This window comes from Peromyscus eremicus, chromosome 18 (genome assembly GCF_949786415.1).
Source record: "Peromyscus eremicus chromosome 18, PerEre_H2_v1, whole genome shotgun sequence".
NCBI classification, from domain to species: domain Eukaryota; kingdom Metazoa; phylum Chordata; class Mammalia; order Rodentia; family Cricetidae; genus Peromyscus; species Peromyscus eremicus.
Window position 1 is genome coordinate 34144030 of NC_081434.1, and position 23703 is coordinate 34167732.

Below are 23703 nucleotides of genomic sequence, written 5' to 3' on the forward strand. Positions count from 1 at the left end.
AACAACTTCCACATCTCCTCCCTTTTTCATATACATGTTTTCTATTCTCATGGTGTACTCGTTCTTCTCAATGCAACTCTCTTCTTATATGAAAAATATCTATCGCCACGGATATAAGTTGATAAATGATAAAACTATGCAGTAAAATGAAGAGAGTGATGAGGACGTTCAACACTGGGCAGATTTGGCAAGGAATTGTTTACTAAAAAAAAGAAAAAAACCTAATCAAATACTACTCTGCTTCCTGTAGCGCAGTTCACTTCTGGATTGGGACATGCTACCATCCCACGGGGAAACCCTAGCCGCCTCCCATAGTCATATATAATAGATAGCACTGTGCTCGAAAAGAAATGAGACTTTTTTCCATCTAAAGCTTCAGAAATTGAGATTTCTTTCCTGAATAATTGAGCAACCGCAGCAATAAACTAGTGTGTTTTTATTTCTCATTAAAGAAAAGAAACTAAAACCCAAAGGTAATTGCTCTTGGTGTTTCGTGCTGCATTAATTGTAGAAAGGGTTTTGTTTTACATTTGCAGTGCATAATTGTAGAAAAGTGTATTACGTTCAAAGTCATTTAAAACCAATTCCAATTTTTTACAAATGTGATTGCTGGTTGTAGCTTCTAACTGACCCACCATTAGATGTCTCCCCCAACCAGACAGAAGCAGTGAGCAGTTTCTATTTTATGTTACATTAACCTCGAGAAGAAACCACTTGGCAAATGAGAAGCCTGTAAAATACAAAAATTTTCTCTGAGACAGTCATAGGACTCATCCAGGTCGGCTGGCTGAGGCCTATAATCCCAGTTACTCAGGAGGCCGAGACTGGAGTTCAAGTTCAAGGCCTGCCTCGGCCATTTGGCAAGTTAAACACTAGCCAGCTAGTGAGAAGACACATCACAAAATAAACAATGGAAGTCAAAGACGTCAGGAGATATAGGGCAGTGGTCGAGTTCTTGCCTAGAGAAGGTAAAATAATAATGGGATCTCACCCTTTGACATGCCGGGTGCAGTTGTAGGAATATGCTTCCGATCTGAGTTGAGATCAGGAGCTGTTCCAATATCCAGGCAAAACCATTGCCTGTTTTGATGGGGGAGTGGCGCAGTCAAGGGGGATGCCGGAAGTCTACGGCCATTCACATAGGCACAGGACTTCAGGAATAACTGGACTGTGGCTTTAACTCTAGGACAATAAACATACAAGGAGAAGAGAGAGCTTGGGTTTAGTCAATGGAGTCTGTGCTCTCTGAAGGCTGGGAGTAGTCAGAACTTTGTTCTCTTCAGCAGTGTCTCATGATGTACATGGGGCACATTACACTTTTTCCATGGAAAGATTCCGACGGAAGACATTGCGGGAGACACTGATATGAATGAATAAGAGCTAGTTAGGAGGCATGAATGTAAGTCATTTGACTTAAGTTCTGCATTTTCTGATAGCATGTTTGCTAGGATTTTTCACATAGTCTTCACACACTTATGTTGTTAATACTTTTTAAAGATAATTAGTTGTACTTGAACTGTGTACTTAGAGATGTGACCCTTGCTTTGAGGTCACAAATGACACGGTCTGGGAACTCTAAGTTTCTGATAGCATCTTTAAGGTCTAGTACAATTAGGAAGCATATGCTAATACAGTGGATAATCTTGGTTGCCAACTCGATGGGATTGGGAATCACCACGTAAACAAACATCTAGGCCTATCTGTGAGAGGCTTTCTAGATGAGGATAATTGCAATAGAGATACTTACCTTAAATATGGCTCCACCGACTGGGGCCTGAAGTAAATAAAAACAAATCGCAGGCTGAGCGTCCACATTTATCTCTCTGCCTCTTGATTGGGCTACAATGTGGACCCGCTGCCTCCCATACCTGCTGCCATGCCGGCCTCACCAGGATGGCCTGTACCCCTCAGCTACGATGGACCTTTCCTCCCTTCAGTTGCCTTTGCCAGGTGTCTTATTGAAATAATAAGAGAGGTACCTAACATAACCAGGTAGACCATTTCATTGATACAAGTGATTTATTCTGCTAATGTGGAAATGTGATACTTTGTGTAATACATCCTACAGTTAATGTTTGGCACAACTTGATTACTAGTCTGTTAAGTTGATAAGTTATATCTTAAATCAGAGAATTTTTTTTTTCCTTCTGGTAGGTTCTGCCTCTCCTTGCGTTGTACCAGTATTTTGTGACTATCATTTGCCAAGACATAGTCAGGAATCTAGAAGTAAGAATCCTCAAGGTATGTTACAGACTTTTAATACGTTTGACATTCTTTATCTTCAAAGGATACTGTTTCGCATCAATTTGATTCTAATTCTTATAAATGAGCTGTTAATAACATGGTATCATACTGACATAAAAATAATGCAGTTTGGTCCTGGGAAGCTGACATCACAGTGAAAAGCACATACAGCTCTTCCAGAGAACCTGAGCTCAATTCCCTGCACCCACCTTGGGCAGCTCACAACCACCTCTAGTTCCAGCCTCAGAGGGTCAACTATGTCCTCTTCTGGCCTCCATGGGTACAATATACACATACATATTTATAAATTAAAAAATATATAAGGGATGGCGTTGACTCCGTGGTTAAGAGCACTTTCTGATCTTTTATTTTATTATTATTTTATACCTTTGCAATTTTCATTCATGATGTAAATGTTCCCACTGCAGTTGTCCTCAAGGCATCACTGGAGAGGCAGATGGGACAAGAGATGCATTCGGGTAGAAGAGATTATGTTCTAGAACAGCACTCCAAGATGTTGGTCTAGCTCACCTCCACACAGCACTCCGGGACATTGCTCCAGCTCACCTCCACACAGCACTCCAGGATATTACTCCAACTTACTTCCACACAGCACTCCAGGATATTACTCCAGCTTACTTCCACACAGCACTCCAGGATATTACTCCAGTCACCTCCACACAGCCCCTGAGACATCGTTCCAGCATACACTTTCCCCCTCGTTTGGAAGCTCTCTACTTTTCTTCCCCCAAATCCTTCCTGTTTTTCAATGAGGAGAAACTGGACTTCTCTGTAACCCATGTCTCCATCTAGACCTTTCGGGCTTTGGAGAATAGTCCATTGCTTTCTATTTCTAAGTAAATCTTTAAGGACTTCATAAATATTCATATGTTCCCTGAAAATGTCTGGCTTTCCATCTGAGTTGCTGACTCACGGATCATTGTGCTTTTGAACTCTAACAGCACATTTAAAAAACCTAACCCCTTCTCTCATCAAGTTTCTTGAGGCTAGGATCTGTATCTTACTCATCTTTTAATTCCCTGTATTATCTTGGGTAATAAGTTCACATATTTGATAGTCGTTAGTTGACTTTTAGATTGAACTTTACATTTGTAGACAATTGCCAAGTGCCTACTGTCTATGTGTGTGTTCACTGCCACACACATTCTAGAGTTTGAGCCCTAGAACCCAGATAGTAGAGAAAATGGATTTCCACAAGTTGTCCCGACTCTCATACATGTACAGAGGTAGTCCCTCATAAATAAATAATATTTTGAAAAGATTTACTGAATACTTCTTATTTAAAAGCACCATGTTAGTAACTTGAGTCCAAGACATGTAACCCACAGTCTTTGATTATAAGGACATGAAAACTGGGGGAGAGATGGGGTGCACTAAAAGTTGGTAACATATGCACCTGTTACTTGATTACTTGCAAGTGAGCGTGGTGAGAATTGTTCCCAAAAGTTTGACCAAGAAACAAATGGCTTTGAGGTATGAGTATTTCACCAAATTCGGAGAATTTAGGCTTGAAAATAAGACAGCTAAATGAGTGGGAAAGAGAACATTCTTGGAAAGATGTAGAGGTGAGAAAGTTTTGAGTTGTTTAAGGCACAGAAGTGGTTTTGTGCTATTGAAATGGAAGTTGTGAGCAAGAAGATTGTAGAAAATAACAGGAGAAATATCAGAGAGCTATGCTGGGTAGCTGTTTCCTCTGGGTTGCACATGACCATTGCTGTCTTGGATTAGAGCAGACTGTCTTGGATCAGAGCAGACAACCCTTAAGAACCAAGAACAGACCTGTTAACATTCTCTCACTGGAGGAACACAGAGGTTCTTGGGGCTCACAGCCTCACAGACCAGTCTCCTCCTGGAGATAACACTATAGATAAACAATCAGCTGTTTTGAGACTCTTTGGTAAAGTAGTTTTTTGTGAGTTGTCCGTGCTTCAGGTGGATTCTTCAGTAAATGTCCATGGGTTGTCCAAGGCACTTTGGTGGTATAGTTGCCTTCGAGTCTCCCATGAGCCTGTACATAACCTCAATAAACTCATAGTTCACCAAGGTAAACCAAAACAGAATTGGTCTTTCTTTGGTCTTTGGTCATGATTTTGTCATAGAATAGCTTCGAGGCCAGTGAAAAACCATGTTCTCTGTTTGGAGGTTCAGCTAAGAGGGATATTCAAGACAGAATGGTGGTCAGCAGAATGATACCACTAGACCTAGTATCTGCCAACACTGCTGGGAGCTGTGTAAGATAGATCTGAAAGCCTGTTGGCACAGTAAGGTTGAAAACTGGGACTCGGGTCTTGATAGATGCAAGGCAAAATGATAGATCCCTCAGAGGAAGAAGTGACAGTCTGTGTGAACAGGACTTGTGTGGCCTTCCTGAAGTAACTGGGGTAAGTAAGTGAAAGAGAAACATTAGAGGTGAGAAACACCAAGTAATGATGCTCTCTGACTAACCATGCTGTGATGGATAGATCTTGCGGTCAAGTTTCTAGAGTCCAGTAGAGTCTTCCAGGGAACATAGTAAGACTTCTTCATGACATGCTGCTCTGTTTCACTGTAGACCTGCTAACCCCTTCAAAGATTTATTTTCAACATCTCAAATATTTCCAGGAAGGGTACTGCTGCTTCAGAAGGCATATGAAGGTTTGGTAGATGACCCGTTCTCATTGTCTTCTGGCTTATGTCCACAGTGCAGGTCACCGCTACTTCAATTGTTTAGATTGATAGGATGAAATGAAGTCGGAGGCAGCCTTGGCTGATGCTGTTTTGGTTCAGTGTGCTGACCACACAGAAGTCTGCAGGAATATTTTCTTAGAGGGGTCAATGAATGTAATGGCGACCTGGGGTCCAGAAGAGCCCATTTATCTCTTTAAGTGCTTGCTTTGATATTAGATGGCAGCGGGGGTGGTATGGCAGGGAAAGGGACCACCATCTCTTGAGCAAAAACTACAGTGTGCAGCTCAACAGAGAAGTGACTTTCTCTTTCCCACTAAAAACAGCCTTCTGGCCTTTTATGTTTTATTTTCATGTTATTTTTTATAACCGGTTCTCCTTACTTGCCTTTTTTATTTCCTTAAAGTTTGTTTGTCTGTTTTTTCCACTCTTAAAGTTCCTAAACCAAGTATGGAAAGGAGAACAGAGACTAAAGATAATTGGCATGCTGGAGATAAATTGATTTGTCTTTTTCTATGTGGGGTTTTGTGTGTGTGTGTGTGTGTGTGTGTGTGTGTGTGTTGTGTGTGCATCCAAGTTTTGCTTTATTCTCTGTATCCATTCATTTGTATCCTTGCCCTCACAAAGTCCCTGAACATTTTCAAAGCATAAATCATGTAAGGACTTTTTCTGGTTCAAAGTCTCCATAACTTATTTCCCCTGCTGACATTGAATGTGGGGCCTTGCATATGGCAGCAAGAACTTGTCCTCTGAGATACACCCTCAGTCCTTGTTTGTTTTTTTTTTTTTGAGGCAGAGTCTTACTCTGATAAGGGCTGGCTTGAAACTCTCTACCCTTCAAGCACTAGGATTTCAAGTGTTCACTGTCAAACCCTTCACTCTGGTAACTTCTTTTTCACACAGCAAAAAGAGATCTCTACTGTGGTCTACAGGCTCTCTGTACTTGGCTCCCACCTGTACCTACTTCCTAACTTTCTCTACCACCCTCCTCTATCTCCTGCCACACAGAGCCCATGGCCTTTGTGCTTAGGGTCCTTAGTGTGTTTTCTCTTTCCTTTACATGATTCCCAACTCTTCTCTTGAAGGGTACTTCTTCACTGAAATTTTCTAAGACCCCACTGTTGGAGCAGAATTTTGTCAACACCTCTAAGCGCCCCCCTTTTCTTTTGTTCAAGACAGGGTTTCTCTGTGTAGCTTTGGAGCCTGTCCTGGAACTCACTCCATGGACCAGGCTGGCCTCGAACTCACTGAGTATTGGGATTAAGGGTGTGTGTCACCACTACCGGGCCTTCTAAGCTTTCTCTTCCTGTGCGAGACCCACATGTGCCACTAGTATTTGGTTAACGATGAATCTCAGGGGGCTCTAACCTTCAAGTGGGCATGCTGTCCAAGAGATGTTCAGTAAGCATATTGAATGCCGACTTCCCTTCCTGTACTTTCCAGATTTAGACCAACTGAATTGTATTCAAAACAAGCCTTGTGGAATGTACAGCTATCAACCGGTTAAAATTGTTAATCATATGCCTTTAAAGTTGACACTGTTAATTATAGATAAGAAAATTAATAGCTGTCTCTGTGTTGACACACTGTGCTTTCTTCTGACTTTCCTCAGAGGGTTCAAGAACATCAGGAGTATTTTTACTTTGTTTTTACCCAGTTTCCCATGGGAACCATGGGAACAAAGAGATAAGTTCAATTAATTCTTAAAACTTCTCCATGGCTGTTATACTTCTGTGTCTGCCTCTGATGATGTAAGCAACAGTTGACAAGAGCCTGTTGTTCTGAAAGCCCCCCACTGCTGTTAGCTTTCGGGTCCACTGCACAAGTAAACAGGCATTTTCACAAGCACATTAGTCAGTATTAGTGTTCACTCACTAATCAGTGAACACTGAGCCGGTACACACTACCACCATTAAGCAGACCTTTCGTGTCTCAGAACCTGATGAGTTTTCTCTCCAACTTGTATTTTATAAGCAAAAGAAACTAACATAAAATCTTTTTTTCTTTCTTTGACAGATCGAAATCCTTATAGATTTAGGCTTTTTTTCTGAGGCCTTTTATGAGCTATCCCAGATTTTTTATGGAAAAAACATGCCATGCGCCATCCCTGCTGGCTACAAAGCTACAGTTAAAGTTAAGGTAAGCTGGTTGAAAGCTATATATGTGTAAATAATTATATATATATATATATATAATTTATATCTGGAGGCTGCATTCCTAAAATCCAGGGAACATTCCCACAGAGGTGCATTCAAAAGTCTCCAATGCTCAGCTCTGGCTGTTAAGTCTGGTTCAGCAAAATCAAGTTCCATTTGTCTGGAGTGGGAAGGTGCTGGGAGGGAGGGAGTGTGGTCTTGGAGAAGATTATTACAGTGGCATCCTGGCTTGGGTATACCTTATGTTGCTTTTTATTATAGGTATCACAGTGGTCTCTTTAGGCACATCTGCCAACAGAGCCCAGATCTGTAGATCTGATCTCATCACATTTGTTCAGTGTTGTTCAACAAGGTGATCTCTCCATATATATTATTTGGATGTTTTTAATCTATATCCCGCCTCCCTTTTCTTTCTCCTCCTTGTCCTCCTCTTCCTCTTGGATCTGGGGTAGAAGCCCAGGGCTTTGTGAATGCCAGCCAGGCACTGCCTCTGTGCTTTCTCTCTCTCCCCGTTCAGTGTTGTTGGGATTTCTCTGAGAGAAGAACAGTCTCCATTTTGCACAATCTATTTTGATTTTAGAAGATAGTTTTACCTGAGTTGCTTAATTTGTATTTGTAAACTGGCTAATTGAAGCATCCTTGAAAATGAGTACTGAGTTTACAGCGAGAAGATAAATTAAATTGGAGTGAGTTATTATATCCTTCTGTTTTGGTTTTCCTGGTGATCTGGGACTCACTGGGTGACCTTGCTTTAGGCAGATGCTGATTAGAATTTTGATTTCATTATAAGTAGCAATTTCATCACTTGAGCATATATATTTAAAACAGAAAACTAGCAATAAAGCAAGTTTGTTTTCTAAAGGGAGGGGAAAAAAGCATGCAGTTGGACGGATAGGGAGGTGGGAACAATCTGGGAAGAGATGGGGGAGGGGAAACCATGTTCAGAACATATTATATGGAAAAATTTATTTATAATTAGTTCGCACATTAAAAAAATAAGAAATATACTGAGTTCAGTGGGGAAGAGCACTTGGTCTGCAATCATGAGGTCCAGAGTTCAAATCACCACACCAGCGTTAAAACCCTGGGCATGGCTGCATGTGCCTGTGTCCCCAGCCTGGGACCCCAAGAGCTCATTAACAAGCCAGCCTAGCAGAAATCCTCTAATTTGGTAAGAGGCTCTGTCTCAAAGAAATACGTGATAGGAGAAGACACCTGACATCCTGCTCTGGTCTCTGTATGTGCACATACAGACACATGCTCCTGCACACATGTGCATGGAGCCCCCCCCCCCCACACACACACAAATAGCAAGTCACTCTCAGGGGGAGCTGGTCTGTGAGCATGAAACCGACAGACACATGTAGGAAGAAGATGAATTCAAATTTAGAGGACCTGAAAGAATCAACAAAATGAACTTAAGTTTTGAAAATCACCCTTATGAGCTGGCATCATATCTGTGTGTTGTGTTTATTACTTTAATGAAGTCCTCTAAAATGTACCTTCTCATATTCCATACAAGTGCTACAGCACCATCATTTATTATAACAGAGGCTGGGACATGGTGCTGTAGTAGAGCAGCTCTTTAGCATGTGTGAAGCTCTGGGATGGAAACACAAGGGTGAATATGGGCCTGGGGAGCTAGTTCAGTTGATTGCCCAGGATGCATAAAGCCCTGGGTTCAGTCTCCTACACTGAATTTTGAAAAATGGCAAAATAAAAAACTTGAGTACAGCTGTACATGCCTGTAATTCCAGTACATTGAAGATCATCCTTGGCAAGTTTGAGACCAGCCTGGGCTTCATGAATTGTGAGGTTATGTATAGAACATCTTAATAGGGATTTCCATTAAACAATATGAATATATATACATATATGTATATCTACTTATAAAACATATGTCTAATATATATATATATATATATGTGGATGTATACCTGCCTAGCTGTTTATGACTTGCCTACTTGTCTGTGATGAAACATCATGACCAAAATCAACTTGGGGAAGAAAGGGTTTATTTGGCTTTCTCTACCACATCCTAGTGAATCATTGAAGGGAGTCAGGATAGAAATTCAAACAGGGCAGGAGTCTGGAGGCAGGAGCTGATGCAGAGGCCATGGAGGGGTGCTGCTTTCTAGCTTGCTCCTCATGGCTTGCACAGCCTTTCTTATAGAACCCGGGACCACCAGTTCAGGGATGGCACCACTCACAGAGGACTGGGCCCTTTCACATCAACCAGTAACTAAGAAAATGTTGTACAGGTTTACCCACAGCCCAACCTATAGAGGCATTTTCTCAATTGAGGATCCCTTCTCTCTGATGACACTAGCTTGTACATAGAACTACCCAGTACACTACCTATTAGGAGAGAAGTATTCATCCATTTCCTGTGGTGTAAATGAATTTATCCTCTTGTCTGGACTGAGTTAATACTATTTTCCTGCTTGTCTCCTAGTCAACAGTATTTTATTATTATAAACAGCTTGTCTTTTGTTATTAAAATTAGAGTTTAATAGATCCAGACTGTTTCTTGAGTGCTTACTGAATGCAGGCACTGTTCTAGGCATGGAGAAGGAGCGGTGAAAACCTACATGGAGCTGCTTTCCTGGAGCTTGCTTTCCAGTGAGGGGGCAGATCATAAACTCTGAGCACATGTCTCTGTGACAGGTGGCAATGTGCTGGGATCACAGTCCAACAGAGATGACGGGGAGATGACTGGCCTGGGCGGTGGGCTGCTGTTTTGTTATTCAGGTGTTTTTGGAAGGCTCTTCCTCATTAGCAACTTGTGAAGGACATGAGCCAAGCAGAGATCTAGGGGAACTGACGTTCTAGGCACAAATCACTGTGGAACAAAGACCATGGGGAAGATGCTTGTGAGATATTACTGGGGAAGACCAGGTGAGCCCAATGAGGCTGTGGGAGGGAGGAGGAATGGAGGGGAGGACTCAGGAGCCAGGGAATCTGACTGTGACATAGTGATTATTGGGGAGACAGTAATAGTGGAGGGGGTGAGCAGTGTTCTACTTGTACATAGGTTGCAAAGGAAGAGCTGGCAGCATTAGACTGGTGTTTGGAGGTGCAATGTAAGGGCAGAAGTCAAGGATGACTAGAGTATTCAGCCTGAGCAGTTGGCAGCTAGTTTTCCTATACTGTGAAGGAGGAGTTGAACATGCTGCGTATGAGATCCATAGACAGCTAGGTGGTATAGCATCCATAATGTACAGTAGTAATGTCTGGAACTCAGGGGACCAGTTGGAGTTGCATAGATGAAGTTGGGAGTATTAACACCGAGATGTAAAATAATAGGATGTGCTGGCTAGTTTTATGCCAACATGATAAATGCTATCGTCGTCAGAAAAGAGGAAGACCCAATTGAGAAAAAACATCTGTCAGAGCAGGCTGCAGCCAAGCCTGTAGAGCAATTTCTTGGTGATTGATGCAGGAGGGCCCAGACCTTTTGGATTGGCGGTCCTGGGTTCTATATGAAAGAAGGCTGAGCAAACCCCGAGAACAAGCCAGTAAGCAGCACTCTTCCATGGCCTGTGCATCAGCTCCTGCCTTCAGATTCCTGCCCTGCTTGAGTTCCTGTCCTGACCTTTTTAATTAATCAGCAGTGATGTGGAAATTAAGCCAAATAAACTCTTTCTTCCCTCAGTTGCTTTTGGTCATGGTGTTTCATCACAGCAGTAGGAACTAAAACCCCAGTGAAGATTAGGATTAGTTGATGTTGACTTGAAATAATCTGGGAACCAAGACAGACAACGAAAAACAGAAGCTGAGAGAAATGAATTTAGCATCATCCAAATGTACAGTCCATGGAGAAAAGATGAAAACCATGTGTATGATTTGGAAAACAAGAGTTTTCAATGGACATTTCCTTCAAGAAAACAAACAACAATGAAAAATTCAGAAGCCTTTTTTTTTTTTTTTTTTTTTTACAGGAACATCCCAAACTTCATTTTCATCTAGTAACTTTCATAAGATGAATGTGTAGGTGAATCATTTCCCGGTGGATTCTGACTTCAAATTTTGTATTCTCAGAGTTAATTTGCAGCTTTCCACCTTCAATTGGGAATTTAAAAGTGTAATTAAAAGAGAAAATGCTTTCAGGGTTTATAATTAAAATAGGTGCCAATGTTATTAGGCTGTAGGCCAGTTATTTAAAGACGGGTTTAATGAATTTAGTTTCACTTGCAAAGGAAGAAGCTGAAAAAGAGTTATAGATTACCATTCGACTCTTCACAGTACTTTAAAAAGTTCTATATTGTACCGTATATTTGTATCAAGAGTCCCCTCTTGTCACTACACATAACATCCTATTATGGAGTCCCTTCATTTCTATCAAGGAAGGGTCCCTTTTTTGAGTCATTAGTTTTTCAGTATCTCATAGATAATAAGAGTACCTTCAGAAAGGGAATTCAGTAGTACTGGTGCTGATTTGCAATGTTAAGGTATTTTGACTTGGGCATCTAGTGAGAAGGATTAGGGAGTGAGCAGTGTATTTGGGAGGAGATTCCAGAATGTATTAAGAGTGGGAAGGAACAGTCCACAGCAACAGGAATGAACCAGTTCAAGAGCATTAGTAAAAATGTCATTTCTCTGGGTTTCTCGGACTGGGTGGAACATTAATGCCTTGATTTACTAGGCTCCCCTGAATGTTCTTAGGGCCCAATGTCCTCAGGCAAAGAGATACAGGATCTTGAGCTAGGAGACCACTTGCATATAAGTGTGGTGATATTGTGTTCCCCAAAATATTGTGCACCCTAATAAACTTATCTGGGGTCAGAGAACAGAACAGCCCCTAGATAGACATAGAAGCCAGAAAATGGTGGCATACATACCTTTAACCCTACCATTCCAGAGGCAGAGATCCATTCGGATCTCTGTGAGTTCAAAGCCACACTGGAAACAGCCAGGCATGGTGATACACGCTTTTAATCCCAGGAAGTGATGGCAGGAAGCAGAAAGGTATGTAAGGCATGAGGACCAGGAACCAGAGCCGGCTTTTAGCAGCAGTTCAGCTGAGATCCATTAGAGTGAGGACTCAGAGGCTTCTAGTTGGAGGAAACAGGATCAGCTGAGGAATTGGCAAGGTGAGGTTAGCTGTGGCCTCTTCTGTCTCTCTGATCTTTCAGCGTTCATCCCAGTACCTGGCTTGAGGTTTGTTTTTATTAATAAGACCTCTTAAGATTCATGCTACATATAAGTGACTTGTCTGTCCCTGGAAGCTGTTGCATACTTCCTGGAGACTGAGGAGGTAGGAGAGCCGAATCAGTTTTGGCTCCTATGAAGGTACATGTTTTCAAAAGAATTGCTAGGGTGAAAAGGGATGCATTCTGTTCCATGATACTACATTTTCCTGCAGGAACGAATGTTTCCCCTGAGCCAGAACAATTAGAGCCAACCATGAATACTCAATTCATATACAAAAAGGAAAAGAAGCACAGCCATTTGAAATAACTACTCAATTTCCCCTCAAAATGACACAGTTTTAAAAGTGAGACTATCGCTTGATGCTGCGGGAAGTGCGGTCACGTGGTGTGGATGGGAAGGGTGGGAAGTACGGTCACGTGGTATGGATGGGCGTGGAAGCTGAACCAGCCCCTTTCTATTTCCTCAAGATATTCTTGTCTTCTGACCCAGAACTCCTTCTAAGATCCAATCCGAAGGCAATATTCAAAATGTTCACCGATATTATTTTACCTAATGATGTAATGATGTAACAACGGGGACTGGCCCGACTAGACAACTCAAAACAGCGAAGAAATTTAGTTCTTATGCTATATTTATTGGTCTTCTAGACTGAAGTTTGCAAGTCACTCAATTTTGTAGGAATAAAATTAGATAATTGTTAGTGAAAGTGGAATATGAATGAGTATATAATTTAAAAAATAATCAGCAAGAAAAGGACAGGAAAGACATTAGAATACTAACATTTACTGCCTAAAAGAAATTGACTTATATATAATTTTTAGGGTTTTTTAATACTAATATTTCTGACTAGATCATGTATTACTTTGACAATAAAATGGTGCTTAAATGGTTTTAGGATACAGTAATAGTTCCATTTAAAAGAATGCTCAAATAAATATGAGTTCTACTGTTAATATTTTATATTTTTGACAGATAACTCAATCATTTGACTCTGGAAAACCTCTTCTCAATAAAGACAACATACAGGTAATAACAATATTTAGTGGGGAAATGTTCCGAGTCATTTCACCCTCTTTGGCAGGTACAGTATTTGATTTTGAAATCCTGCTCTATATGTACTCTTCTATGCGTATTCTTCTTTCTCTTCCTCCCCAGTTCTATTGTTGACAAGGTCTCATGTAGCCCAAGCTGACCTTAAACTCACTGTGTAGCCAAGGATATCCTTGAACTCCCAATCTTCCTCTCTCTCTTTTTTTTAATGTCTGATAATAGGGTTTTGATCACAAAATTCTGAAGCTAAAGCTAGAATTGTATCGAACTAACTTGATGTCTGGGCCAGTAACTAGCAGTGCTCTGGCTTCTAGAACCAAATGTGTTCAGTTGGCTTGTCCAGCCATGTGCCCCTGGCTTTCCTATTCAAATGTCTTGGTTACCTAAAAGGTAACAACAGACTCCCATTGTAACTAAAGGACTTCTTACTATTTGGAGCAGTCCACGCGTTCAATATGGCTGCTACTTGTATCCTTTCTTCTCAGTTCCGGGACTACCTACCAATTGCAGGGTGCACCATTATGTAATATTTTCACATGCAGCTCCTCTGATTTCCCCAACAGCTTTTGCAAAATGAGGATGAGATTGTCTATTAACACCTGTCAACCATCAAAAAATTGGTATTTAAGCATTTGATTTCCTAGTGGCATTTAAATATTTTTAAAAACAACTTAAAAAAAAACCTAATAATGTTATTAGCATTTTAAAGTGCTTACATGGAAGCCTTCTAGGATGACCTTTGTCACAATGGTTAGGGGAGGTGCTGTGGACGGAGAAGACATGAGTTCAATAATCTAGGAGCAGTTAATGTGGACAGATATATATACGTGGGATTTATTGATTGATTGACTGATGGTAGCAAACAGCATTCTGTCTTTAATTAAGCTGTGGTGATTAATGTTCCTTGTCAACATGACTGGATTTAGAATCCCCATGGAAACAGACCTCTGGGTGTGTCTAAGAGGGTATTTCCAGAAAGGCTTAACTAAAGAGAGAGGATCCACTGTAAATGTGATCAGCAACATCCCATGGCCCCAGCTCCTGGGCTGAATGCAAGAGAACAAATATTTAAATAAATGCCTAGCATCAGTGCTTATCACTGTGCTTCTTCGAGGTAGATGTAGCATGACCAGCCATCCTCTGCTGCCATTACCTCCTTGAGATGATGGACTGGACCCTCCAACTGGCCCAAACAAACTCTTATTTTCTTTGCAAGATATCTTGTCAGAGCCATGAGAAAAGTAGCTAATACAAAAACATTCCCCAAAGTGGTTGTTGCTAATACAAAAATGTTGGTCCCCAAAGTGGGGTTGTTGCTGATAAAGCCTGACCATGTAGTGCTTAGGCCGTTGGAATCTGTTTGCCGGACCAACGTAGGAGAGCTAGAAAAGCCCTAGAAGGTTACATATAGAGCTTAGTGGTCCATTCTAGTGGGAGTTTGGAAAACCAGAATGCCAAGAAATTGTGGATGACATTTCAGAGGGGACCATGGACTCTACTGGGAATTAGATTAGAAGCCATTCATGTTACATTTTGGCAAAGAATATGGTTGTGTTCTGCCCGTGCCCTAACAACTTCATTGAGCTAGATTCAAAAGCAGTGAAAGATTATTTGGCAGAGGAAATTTCAAGACAGGGTGGCTTTGTGTTGTGGCATGGGGTAATGCTGACCACTTTCACTTAGATTTGCAGAGAGACGGGGCAGCAAATGGTACAGAAAGATGTGAAAAATATAAAATTTTTCACAGAATGGAGTGTGTGAGCATTTAAAGTTGCTCACATGATTGTTGTAGAGGAAGCAGCAGCAGCATCATTGGTAAAGAGATTAGCACACTAAAGGGATACCCAGTGCTATACAATGGGAAGTCAGAAAAGCGCCCTGAGGGAGACTCCACCAGTCAAAGGTGAGGTGGAGAGTTGTGAGGGAGAGAGCAAAACTCCTAGTGCCACCAAGGAGGCTGCCAGCTCCGCACTATCCACCTAGAAGAGGGTTTCCTCAGGGTCCGCCTCCAGTCCATGTAGTACTGGCTTTGTATAAAAAAGGAAAGCAAGTTGAACACCAGCATTCAACTCTCTTTTTCCTGGTTGTGGGTGCAATGTGTCCACATTCCTCCTTGTTCCTGATGCAGTGATTTCCCTGTTGTGGGGTAGAATAACTCTTCCTTTCTGAAGCTGCGTTTTCGAGCATTTTGTCATAGCATCGAAAGTAGCTAATACATAAGGTATTTATTTTAAGTAACTCAAACGCCATATCCTCAAAACTGCTTTATCTTTGTTTTCTTTAATTTTGATAACACATGGAGCCTCTCTTTGTTAAATGTAATCGTACTACTTTTCTATTATTGTGCATTTTATATCATAAAGTCCACTTTGAATTATGTTTCATATCATTCAATATTTTTTCCTAAGATTTTATTTTAATTCATAAGCAAGCTGCCTGAAATGAAAGGACTGGTATTAGGAAGATAAAAATTCATATTCATGTTTAGGTGTTCCAAAACCTTGGGGAGTTTAGGAATATTTCTTTCTTTCCAGTCACAAATGCCAGGTCAGCCTAAAAACACATTTCTTATGGGGCAGTGTTTGGTCTGAAAAGAATGTCTGTCTGATCATTTCTTTTGACTCAAAAAGAGACTGACAGCATAATGGAAACCCAATTTCTATTAGCTAATTAATTAAAACAGTACTGTTGGCCTGCTTAAGACTCTTCAGATTACACTTTGCATTTTCTGCATAGAGGGAGAGAAAGGAGTGTTAAATAGCATTACTAATTAATCTTCCTTTGATCCTCAAGTGTTTGTGTGTAATTGTCAAGGCTCATTAAATCAGTTTGCTGAGGAGGGAAGAGAAGAGAAATGTCCTCCCTCTCCTCACCCCCAGCCAGTCTGTAGTTTCTTCTCTGGATAGGGAGGGCTAATGATTTTCCTGGTGCCATGGTGGGTCTGCACCTCTGGCCCAGGGGGTGTTCCACATCTGCTCTTCCATACACATTGGTTTCAACTCATAGAATAGATTAAGAGAGGAGGAGCCGAGACCAAACCACCTCATCTGCCCACACCTGTCACCGTTGCTTCAAATTCTTCCAAATGATGGAATTATTTTCTTGTTTATGTAAGGCAAATAGTTTCTCTCTTTTCTATAATAGATAGCCCCAGCATCTTCTTTCTGTATCAGTTCAAAAATGATTAATAGTCTGTTGCATCCAAGGCACTGTTGGTTCTATGGCCGGCGACCATCACAGTGAGCCAGTGAGCGTCACAGGCCGACACCAAGTGCTTATAGAGCTTACACTTTAATGGACAGGATTAGTGAAAACAAATGTCATAAACACAAAGAAGTGGCTCACATTGTATATTGGAAAAGACCCAGCAATGGGTGTGCAAAAGGAGTTAGGAGCATTGTAGTAAGTGGGGGTTGTAATATCAAATGCAGTGAGCAAGTTCATCTTCTCTTAAAACTAGATGGGACTCATGCAATTTCAAGAAAGAGTCATCTAGAAACAGGGAACAAGTGCAGAGGTCTTAAAGTGAACTTGCTTGGATTGGTGATAGCTATCCTGACTAGTGTGGCTGGAATTGCATGAATGGTGATGGAGTAGTAGTACATAAGGTCAGAGAGGCTAAGCTGAGAAGTCTTGTAGGGACATTGTAACATAGACTCTTAGCGGCACAAAATGGGGAGCCATTGGAGAACTTTGAGCAAAAGTGGGGTCTGATCCACTTAGGTTTTCCTTTTTCTTTTTATGCTTTACATTTTGTTATTTATTTGGGTAAGTGGGGCACGTGCCACGGCATGCCTGTGGAGATCAGGAGACAACTTCTAGGAACTGGTTTTCTTTTGCTATGTAGGTTCTGAGGGTCCTCAGGATTGGTGGCCAGCACCTTTACCCACAGAACCACCTCACTGGCCTCCAGTTTTAAAAAGATCTCTTTAATCCGTTGAGCCCACTATGTGCCAGGCATTATTTTGGTTGTCTGTCAATTGAACATCAGTCAGTAAACAATACAGAGACATTTTCATCCCTCAGTAGATGGGGAGAGGAAATGGGGTGGTCAGAATTTAGAAGAGAAGAGGGTGGGAAATGACTAGGTGGGTAGACAGGCAATCTCTAGGATGATTGCTGCTGATGGTCCTTAATGTATGACCACTTGCACTGCCGTGCGATTTTCCACTGCCCACCACTGCAGGCCATCAAATGAACTTTAGAGTCCTGGCTGCAGAGGACTGAGATGGAGAGAAGCTTGGGAAGGGCATGATTGAGCATGGATGCTGAGCCGGGTAGGGAGACTGTTTTCCTGTTCTTGTCCAGTCTGTACTCATGGTAACTGGGAACAGCCTATAGGTGTGACTGTCGAGCCCCTGCAGTCTCCCCGAGCTGATAAGGAGTCTGTTCCCTCACTCTGACCCCAGGTTTGGTCGCTCATTATGTGGCAGGGCAGGATATGTGTGTGTGTGTGTGTGTGTGTGTGTGTGTGTGTGTGTGTGTGTGTGTGTTGAGGAGCTGGAGTGGTTCTGCCATTTACGGAACTATTGTGTCTGATGCTTCATCCGACACCCAATTGGAAAAATGAAATGGGACCAAAACTACCATGTGAGAAGATATTTAACCAACTTCTCCTTTTCCCCATCTCATTTGTAGGCGCTTGAAGATTTAATGAACAGAGGCTTGCCTCTCATTCTCGTTACTCTTGGCCATCAGCATCTCTTAAATAAATTTAATTTTGTCAAGGCATACTTCTTCTTAAGTTTGGCTGCAACGATAAACTGTATCCCAGATAATTCACCAAGAACACTGTACCATGCAGTTGTTGAGAAGAGCAAACCCAACCTCCCAAACTTGAAAGGTGAACTTTGGTTTCATTCCTGCTTTTTCCTTGTTTCCTCAACCACTAACCACCTGCTCCCAATAATCCATATAAATATGTATGAGCATGTATTTTTCCCCCTGAGGTCCTATGGCATATATATGTTTATGTCTTGGTACAAGTACACACGTATTCATCTGTCCATCCATGCATATCCATGGAAATATGATGAATGCACAAAACAGAACTTTTCACTGTTGTACAGAATAGAATGCTCCCATTTTTTTGCATCTTGCATTTCTTATGATAAAACAAAATGCAGAGCTGGAGAGATGGCCTAGCAGTTAAGGGCACTTGAACTTGATACTCTTTTAGAGGATCCAGGTTGGGTTCCCAGAACGCACATTGGGCCCTCACAACCTCTTATAACTCCAGTTTGGGGACTCTGATGCCCATGTCTGGATCCTGCAGATACTTGCACATAAATAGTTAACATATAGACATGCAGTGATAATATAAATAAATACACCTTTTAAAAGGTTTCACTGAAGCCATGCTAGAACAACAATCTTGCTTTGATACTACATCTGTTTACTATTCTGTGTTATGGACATTGCACAAAGCAGTGCCCTGTTGAAATTCATGCATGGTCTCCAAGGAGCTATCTCACAGTGATCCAGCTTCATCTGACAGTGTATTTTCCTATGATGGTTACCAATGGGTGGGTCTTGTGGGCTATCAAGTATATGTGTTTTTGAAATACACTACCTTAAAATTTATATCTTTGTGTTTTCATTATAACTGGAGATTTTAGGATCATGTTTATCTTTTTTTTTTTTTTTTTTGGTTTTTCGAGACAGGGTTTCTCTGTGTAGCTTTGCGCCTTTCCTGGGACTCACTTGGTAGCCCAGGCTGGCCTCGAACTCACAGAGATCCGCCTGGCTCTGCCTCCCGAGTGCTGGGATTAATGGCGTGCACCACCACCGCCCGGCATGTTTATTTTTTAAAAAATAGAAAACCCCCAAATCAATTTATAGGTTCATTGACATTGGTTTCTTCCATCTCTCTCTCCCTCTCATTTTTTTCTACATTGTCCTTCCCTTTTCCTTCTGCCATGCTCAGCTTCAGTCTATTCTTTTTTCCACATCACTGAAGGGTAAAGTTAGGTGGTTGTGGGTTCTCTTCCTTCTTCCCCAGTATAGATATTTATCACTGCAAAATCCTTTGTGTAGATTGCTTTTGCTACATCCTGTAAATCGGAGTTATATATTTCTAATTTGTCTCAAAATAGCATTTTAATTTGACTTCTAATTGGGCCCATTGATTGTTCAGAGCCTGGCATTAAATTCCCACACACTTGTAAAATCTCCACAGTGTCTCTTGCTTGTTAATTTCACTTCATACTGTTTACCACTCTAGTTGGCACTGTGAACCTGTGAGAGAGGAGCCTAAACCTAAACAAAAACATGCAAGAACCAACTTTATTCAGAGCATCAGACAATGGGTTAGGAGTCACATGATTAAAGTGTCCAATCATACGACCAAGCTGCATGTGGCAGGCAAACCACATGGGACAAAACCATGTTTCTCTGTAGAGCCATATAAACAAGTGGCAATAACCAGTTGTAATGAATAATCTAAAGCAAACTCACCCCGTCCACTACACCTGGGAGGGGCATGGCAGCGCATTCCAACAACAATTTCATGTTTTCGAGGAAACTGAATCACAAGAGCCTTGCCTTGTTTTCTTAGGATTTTCTCACAAGCGCTCAGAAGTCTCCTCACACAGCTCCATTCTTGGACCATGCTCCGACACACACTATTGCAACTGAAAACTATAATCGATGTAGCTGGAGACCTCTTAAGTTTCCTCTGGCTTGTTTTGTGGCCTGAGATCCATTGTGGTGAATATTTTTTGTGCACTTGGAGAGAATGTGTATTCAAATTCTGTTGTGGTCTGCAAATGTCTGTTAAAGCCATTCGGTTTGCAGTGTTGTTCCAGTCCTCTGTCCCCTGCTGACTGTCAGCCTAGACAATCTATCCAGTTTGGGAAGGAGGATGTTGAGGTCTCCTGCTATTTCCTTATTGCTGTGTCTCCTTTGATGCTGCTTGTTATTGCTGTGTATATCTTGGTGCTCCAAATTAAAATACACATATATTTACAATTGCTGCATGTTCTTCGTGTATTAAGCCTGTGGTTTGAACGAAAATGGCCCCCAAAGGGAGTGGCACTAATAGAAGGTGTGGCCTTGTTGGAGTGGGTGTGGTCTTGTTGGAGTGGGTGTGGCCTTGTTGGAGTGGGTGTGGTCTTGTTGGGGGAAGTACGTCATTGTGGAGGCAGGCTTTAAGGTCTCGTATATGCTCACGATACTCCCCAGTGACTCAGACTACTTTCTGAGGTGGACTGGGGTAGCAGCTCCTTCTCCAGCACTGTGTCTGCCTGCAGGCCACCATGCCACCCACCGTGATGATAATGGACTAAAACTGTACGCCTCCACCTCAATTAAATGTTTTCCTTTATAAGAGTTGCTGTGGTCATGGTGTCACAGCAATAGTAACCCTAACTCAGACAGAGTCCTTTATCATTGTATAATGACATCTATGTCTGTGACCATATCTGAATGTCTCTTGTTAAATATAAGTTTAGGCCACTCCTTTGATTGCCATTTGTGTGGAATACCTTTTTCCATTCCTTCAGTTTCCGGCTATGTGCATTTTCAAACTCAACAATATAACTTGAAATTATTACTTTATATAATTTGACAACTTTTAAAGAAGCTGTAATAAGAAAGCAGAGCAATTGCATGCTTACAACCTCAGCTCTGGTAGTCCCCTTTATCATTTGGGTCCCTGTAATCTGTCCCTTACTCATGCCATCTGGGAGAATTTCCTTAGTCCAGTAAAGCTGTCCCTCACTTCATTGGTGCTGTTATTCATAAACATATCACACGCCTCTTGCATTATGGATCCAGTGTTTGGTACACAGGATTTTGTACAGTTGTTGGTTGGTGAAATGCAGAGAAGAAAGGGGAAGTGCACACACAGCATCTTTCACAACACAATCAGCCATACTGCTGCCCCTGACTTTTCATATGGATTTGGATCATCCCTCATCCAGGCTCACTTGCTGTTAGCCCTCCATATCTTTTTTATACTTACATTTATGGCGGGTCTGAGAGCAAACATTTTCTCAGTCTCTCTTTAACTTAAGAGACTTCTTGGCCTTTGTTTCTGAAAGATCACTTTTGGCTTTGGGAGTCTTAGTTGACAAACTATTAGTCACTCTGAAGGTGTTACATCATATTCTGTCTTCCATTGTTTCTAACAAGAAGCTGGGAATTAATCTTGATAAATCATTTTCTTTTTACTGTTTTTCAACATACTTCCTCTCATATTACTGGCATGTTCTATTTATGGGTCTTTTTTTTTTAACTTTTTTTTTGGGTTTTCAAGACAGGATTTCTCTATGTGATTTTAGTTCCTGTCCTGGATCTCTCTCTGTAGACCAGGCTGGCCTCGAACTCACAGAGATCCACCTGGCTCTGCCTCACCAGTACTGGGATTAAAGGCATGTACCACCACCGCCCGGCTATGGGTCTCTTTATAGTTTTCTTACTGGGAGTTTATTGAGCAACCTGGATTTGTTGATTGCTTCCTAATAAAGTTCAGGAATATTTCTCTGTGTGTATACATGTATATGTAGGCACACATGTCTGTGTGTGCACATGCACAGGCCAGAGGAAGGTGTTTCATATCTTCCTCTATCGTTTTCCACTTTATTTGTTGAGACAGGACGTCTTATTACATGTGAAACTTGTTGATTAAATGAGGCTGGCTGGTTACAGAACTCCCAGGATCTACCTGTCTCTGTGACCACACTGGACACATATGTAAGCATGCCCAGCTTCTACCTTAGGACTGGAGATTTGAACTCAGGTCCTATTGCTTTCACTGAAAGTGCTTTCATCCACTGAGCCATCTTCCTAGTCCAATTTGGAGGACTTTCAAGCTATTCTTTTTTTTTTTTCTTTTTTAAATTTAAGTGTGTGTGTGTGTACCAGAAAATGGCATCATGTCTTCCTCTACTGATCCTTGTTTTGTTACCTTGAGAAGGGTCTTTCACTCTTTTGGTGCTTGCCTGGCCAGTGAGCTCCTGGATCTACCTGTCTCTGCTTCTCTAATGCTGGGGCCTCCAGCATGAGCATCCACACCAGGGTTTTTCATGGCTGCTGTGGAGGTCAGAGGGCAACTTTGTGTAGCCGATTCTCTCCTTCCACCTTCCCATAGATTCCTAGGATTCTGGCACACTCGGCAAGGAGCTTCTACCCTTTAAGCTATCTGCTCAACCCCAGCTGCTACTTCTTTACTTATTTCTTCTGCCTTTCCTTCTCTCCCCTTTCTCTGTTACTCCTATCACGAATGTGTAATAAACTTAATGATAGCTCAGATTTCATTGGTACTGTGTGTTTTTCTTCATGCTTTCTTTTTCTGAGGACCCTGAATTTGTCTCCCTCCAGTACTTTCCAACAGTACAACCAACGCACAATTTAGCCTGTGTATCTGACTGAATCCATCAACATTTTCTAGACCTTTCTCTGTAACCACTGGTGTTGTTGAGCATGTTATTAGAGTTGAACTTCTCTAAGCTCAGCTATAGCTGAAATTGTTAAATGGATTTGCCCATTTGCTATATGCCTTAGCACACTTTCCCAGAGACTATAAGACATTTTAAAAACAATTTCCCCATGGAGTAGGTTCTGAAAGCTCCTTGAATTCTCATGCTAGAAGTCGATCTCTTAGTCTCTTTTTTTCTGAGAAAAAAGCCTAAGTCCATCCCTTTTACTTAGCTGACCCCTAAGCCTCCTGTTTTATGAGAAGCAAGGATTGCTATGGAAGAAGTCAGTGCCAAGTTCCATTTGATTCTAAAATCATTCTTTCCATTTGTCAAATTTGTGGGTAGATAATGTTTCTGTAGCAATGTGTAGTGACTTGTGATTCTGCGTTTGGTTGAATGACACAAGCAAAGACTTTTATCTAAATCCTCCTTCAGAATAAGGGCAGACTTTAGGTTGGAGATCAGGTATTTGGGAGCTACTTAACTACATTGCTTGAATAGACTTGCTGTTCCAGATGGTCCCACTCTCTGCTATTACCCCAAGGGCTTCTACATATCAATAAGAACCAATGCTCCTGCCGTGGTTTGAATAGGAGTGGTCCCCATAGACTATGTGTTTGAATGCTTGGCCCATAGGAGTGGCACTATTAGGAGGTGTGGCCTTGTTGGAGGAAGTGTGTCATTGTGGATGCAGGCTTTCACATTTTATATGCTCCACCCACACCCAGTGCGGCAGTCTCCTCAGCTGCCTGTGGATCTAGATGTAGAACTCTCAGCTCCTTCTCCAGTACCATGTTTACCTGCATGCCACCATGCTTCCCACCATGTTGATAATGGACTAAACCTCTAAAAATGTAAGCCAGCCCCAATTAAATGTTTTCCTTTATAAGATTTGCTGTGGTCATGGTGTCTCTTCACAGCTATAAAACCCTAATTGAGACAGCTTCCAAGGATTTTTTTTTTTTGGTTGTTTATTTGAAGTGTTAGAAATTTAT

The 23703-nt window shown here is 41.5% G+C and overlaps 1 protein-coding gene across 1 annotated transcript in view; it reads left to right on the forward strand.

The window, feature by feature from the left end:
* Nucleotides 1-23703, forward strand: part of Cfap54 (cilia and flagella associated protein 54) — a 299598-nt gene that overhangs the window by 166109 nt on the left and 109786 nt on the right. Inside the window, exons 46-49 of the mRNA XM_059245690.1 lie at nucleotides 2155-2241; nucleotides 6946-7068; nucleotides 13212-13265; nucleotides 17928-18132. Of these exons, the coding sequence (XP_059101673.1) occupies nucleotides 2155-2241; nucleotides 6946-7068; nucleotides 13212-13265; nucleotides 17928-18132 (469 nt within the window). The remainder of the gene's footprint in view (nucleotides 1-2154; nucleotides 2242-6945; nucleotides 7069-13211; nucleotides 13266-17927; nucleotides 18133-23703) is intronic.